Source organism: Eucyclogobius newberryi, unplaced genomic scaffold (assembly GCF_026437365.1).
Source record: "Eucyclogobius newberryi isolate DKJ021-1_F unplaced genomic scaffold, fEucNew1.0.hap1 SCAF_19, whole genome shotgun sequence".
Lineage (NCBI taxonomy): Eukaryota > Metazoa > Chordata > Actinopteri > Gobiiformes > Gobiidae > Eucyclogobius > Eucyclogobius newberryi.
In genome coordinates this window covers 5,775,028-5,778,890 of record NW_027315823.1, presented here as the reverse complement: position 1 = coordinate 5,778,890, position 3,863 = coordinate 5,775,028, and the positions used below count along the sequence as shown (strand labels likewise).

Here is a 3,863-nt window from a genome sequence, read left to right as displayed (position 1 = left end):
AGGAGCCAGGGGAGGAGCTGGGGGAGGGTGCAAAAGTGTCCGCATCAGCAGCAGCTCAAAACGCCTCTCTACATTCAGACGGGACGTGCGGAGGGCGGGGCGCACGCGGCATTTACATTTGGGGAACGTTCGGCGAGAGAGAGTGGGCCCTCTGACCTAGACGCCGGCATGGTCAGAGGGCGAGAGGGTGGGAGGGCAGACTGGCGGGAGGTCAAGAGGGCAGAGGAAGTGCATCTGAACTCTTCAATTACAATCCATGATATAGGGTGAAAAAAACAGTTTTGGTCGTATAAAACCAGACAAATCTGCAAAAAATTGGGATTAAAATGTTGCAAAATGGAGATGATTTGTGCCATTTTGAGAGTCCTCATTTTGCCTGGTGAAACGTGCCCTCTGGACCCCTCTGGACCCCTCTGGACCCCTCTGGACCCCCTCTGGACCCCCTCTGGACCCCCTCTGGACCCCTCTGGACCCCCTCTGGACCCCCTCTGGACCCCTCTGGACCCCTCTGGACCCCTCTGGGGCGTCGGCCAAAGCTTATGTACGAATCTGAAACGGCTCAGTTTGAGTTTAGCTCCTCCCACTTCCTCTTCACTCTTTGGTTTCCTGGTTCAGCGGCGGCACGTGCTTGAGCGCCTGCAGCAGGGCGGGCGAGTCCATGGGCAAGTGGGACGAGGCCGGAGCGGGCGAGCCTCCCCTGGGCGACAGCGGGCGCTCGCCAGCCGGGGACGAGCCGCCCATGCCCGGGTAGAGCATGGGGATGCTGGCGGCCCCCGGGTACCAGCACTTCTCCAGCATGGGCAGATACGCCGCCGCCGACGGTGGAATGAGGTAGAAAGGCATGCAGAGCGGGTGAGGGGCGGGCGGCGGGCCGTGTGTGGGCGAGGCGCTGGAGTAGCTGGCATAGCCGCTCGAAGACGACGACGACGACTCGCCGCAGGAAACCTCATCCTCCGACGACTCCGCCCTTTGGCGCTTGTGCCGAGGCGTCTCCTCTTCCTGCTTGATGGCCGAGCTTTGCATGTCGCTCGACGCCCGCTTGAGGTGGCGTTCGGGGGCGTAGTACTCGGGACGTCCGGCCGCCTGAGCCCTGGAATCGCCCTTCTCCAGCTCGCCGCCGTACCCGCTGTCCGTATCCGTGTCGCTGCCGCTCTGCTCGCCGCCCTGAGCAGCGTGCGCCCTCTGGATCACCGAGACGCAGTTCTTCACGTAGCCGGCCTCGTTGGCGGGTTTCGGGGCCGGACTGAGCCTCGGGTGGGCCTCTTCCTGGGACGTTTCGTTGCGGGACGGGTGCTGCTGCTGCTGCTTTTGGTGGTGGTGGTGGTAGGGCTGGGCGTCGCCGGGCTTGGGGCTGGAGGGGCGGGCGGTCGGGCGCAGCACCTCGGAGGCGACCTTGTGCAGGTGGTTGATGACGTGGGACAGGCTGAAGTCGCCGTCCCGCTCGTGGTTGGCGATGTACTGCAGCACTTCTTTGGCGCACATGTGGAAGCCGGAGCGGAACATCTCCTCCGACTCGCCCTGGCTGACGACCGGCGGCTCTGTGAACGCAACCCACACGTTAGACCGCCGCCTCGCCACATGTGCGTCCACGTTGCCGGGGGCGACGTCTCTTACCGATCGGCGAGCCGCTTTGGAGGGCCAGGATCTTCTGCTGCTGCTGCTCCAACAGCGTGGAGAGGGTCTTCACGTGCTTCAGGGTCAACTCCAGGACCACCGCCTTCTCCAGGTGACCCAACGTCTGCACGGGACAGGGAACAAGCACCTCGTTAGCATTTAGCACACAGACCGTCGTTAGCATTTAGCACACAGACCGTCGTTAGCATTTAGCACACAGACCGTGGTTAGTGTTTAGCACACGGACACGTCGTTAGCGTTTAGCACACAGACCGTCGTTAGCATTTAGCACACAGACACGTCGTTAGCATTTAGCACACAGACCGTCGTTAGCATTTAGCACACAGACCATTGTTAGCATTTAGCACACAGACCGTCGTTAGCGTTTAGCACATAAGGACAGTATCTAGCAAATCTTCAATATTTAAGCTTCAAACGTGACGAGAAAAGAAAAAAAACAATAAAAACGATTCTGCTTCATAATAAGTCTTTTTATTGCACATTCATTGCACATGATGTCATTCCGACGCGCTATAGACCTGCGCTTCTATTTCAGGAGTGTTATTATGTAATAATTGGATTACTCGTCGCCTTTAAGCTTTTATTCGTCCTCGTGTTATTCGTGGTATTTCAGCACAAAATGCAGTTTATTCATTGCAAAAAAAAAAACACATGACAGTTTTGCACAATTTTAACCTGGAATTTGAGCACATTTTTGACTCGTTCTGGACTCGTTCTAGACTCGTTCTAGACTCGTTCTGGCGCGTGGAGCGACTGACCCGCTCTATTATGGCACATTTTCTTTCCTTTACTGCGTCTGTGACAGTTTCACGTCTGTAAAATCCCCTCAAATGACCTCATTAAGAGTCTTGTTTCCTGTTTGGTTTATTCTAGGCTCTGGAAGCGCCACGCCCACTTCGCCCTTCGCTGACGCACGAGACGCGCGGACACTGCAGCGCCGCCGCGCAGCCACACGGGGGCGCACACACACACACACACACACTTACACACACACTCACACACACACACACTTACACACACACACACACACACACACACACACACACTTACACACACACACACACTTACACACACACACACACACACACACACTTACACACACACACACACACACACACACTTACACACACACACACACACACACACACACACTTACACACACACACACACACACACACACTTACACACACACACACACACACTTACACACACACACACACACACACACACACACTTACACACACACACACACTTACACACACACACACACACACACTTACACACACACACACACACACACACACTTAAACACACACACACACACACACTTACACACACACACACACACACACACACTTACACACACACACACACACACACACGGGACAGCACAGGGGCCAGACTCACCGTGAGCTTCAGATGCTCCGGTAACAGATCCTTGAGCTGCGCGATGCACTCGTTGATGCGGTCGCGGCGCTTCTTCTCGATGAGTCGGTGCGGCAGTTTGTACGTGTCCTGCAGAAAGAGAGAGAAGAGGTTCAAAGAGAGGAAAGAAGAGAGGAAAGAAAGAGGAAGAGCAACAGTTGCGCGCGTGAACTCGGCGCAGGGGCGCGGAGGGAGAAGCCGTTATGTCACGGGAGGATTTGGGTCAACCTTTTATGGAGCGGGGAGCGCACGGGACCCGCGCGCGCGCTCTGGGGGGAACGATCGTAAATAAAAATAATAATAATAATAATAATAATAATAATAATAATAATAATAAGTCCTGACCTTGCTCTCCTCGCCGCGCTTCATGCCGCGTCGGGGCTTGTACACGTACACGGGGAAGTCCATCCTGAACGGCACAAACACCACGTTAAAGTCGCGCGTCACGGGGCAAAATGTGATGAAAGTCCAGCGCGGTGACTTACCCCTGACCCTCTGACGTGTCCGAGTGGCGCGTGGACAGCGGCGGCGGCGGCGCGCTCACGATCCGGTCCATGTCACGCGCGTTGAGTCCAAATGACGCGCGGCAAAAGTCAAAAGAGACAAAAAAAAAGACCCTAAAATCGACGCGAAAGGAAAAAGTCAAGCCGCGAGTCCAACAGTTGCGACGAACATGACGGTCGGTCTGATGCGTGCGGGAGCCGGTGTGTGCGCGGGAGCCGGGACCGGGGCGCGTGAGGGCGGCGCGAGCGCGGGGGGGACGAGTCCGGGACTACGGAGCGACGAGTGAGAGAAACCTGCGC

At 56.4% G+C, this 3,863-nt stretch overlaps 1 protein-coding gene across 1 annotated transcript; it reads right to left on the bottom strand.

Moving 5' to 3' along the window:
* Positions 1 to 498: 498 nt before the first annotated feature.
* LOC140365220 (class E basic helix-loop-helix protein 40-like) lies at positions 499 to 3,646 on the bottom strand. Its single transcript, XM_072451507.1, has 5 exons — positions 3,546 to 3,646; positions 3,406 to 3,469; positions 3,043 to 3,150; positions 1,615 to 1,738; positions 499 to 1,538 (listed from the first exon to the last, which is right to left on the bottom strand). Exons 1-5 carry the CDS (start codon positions 3,614 to 3,616, stop codon positions 592 to 594), a joined length of 1,314 nt encoding a protein of 437 aa, XP_072307608.1. The 5' UTR covers positions 3,617 to 3,646; the 3' UTR covers positions 499 to 591.
* Between the last annotated feature and the right edge of the window lie 217 nt (positions 3,647 to 3,863).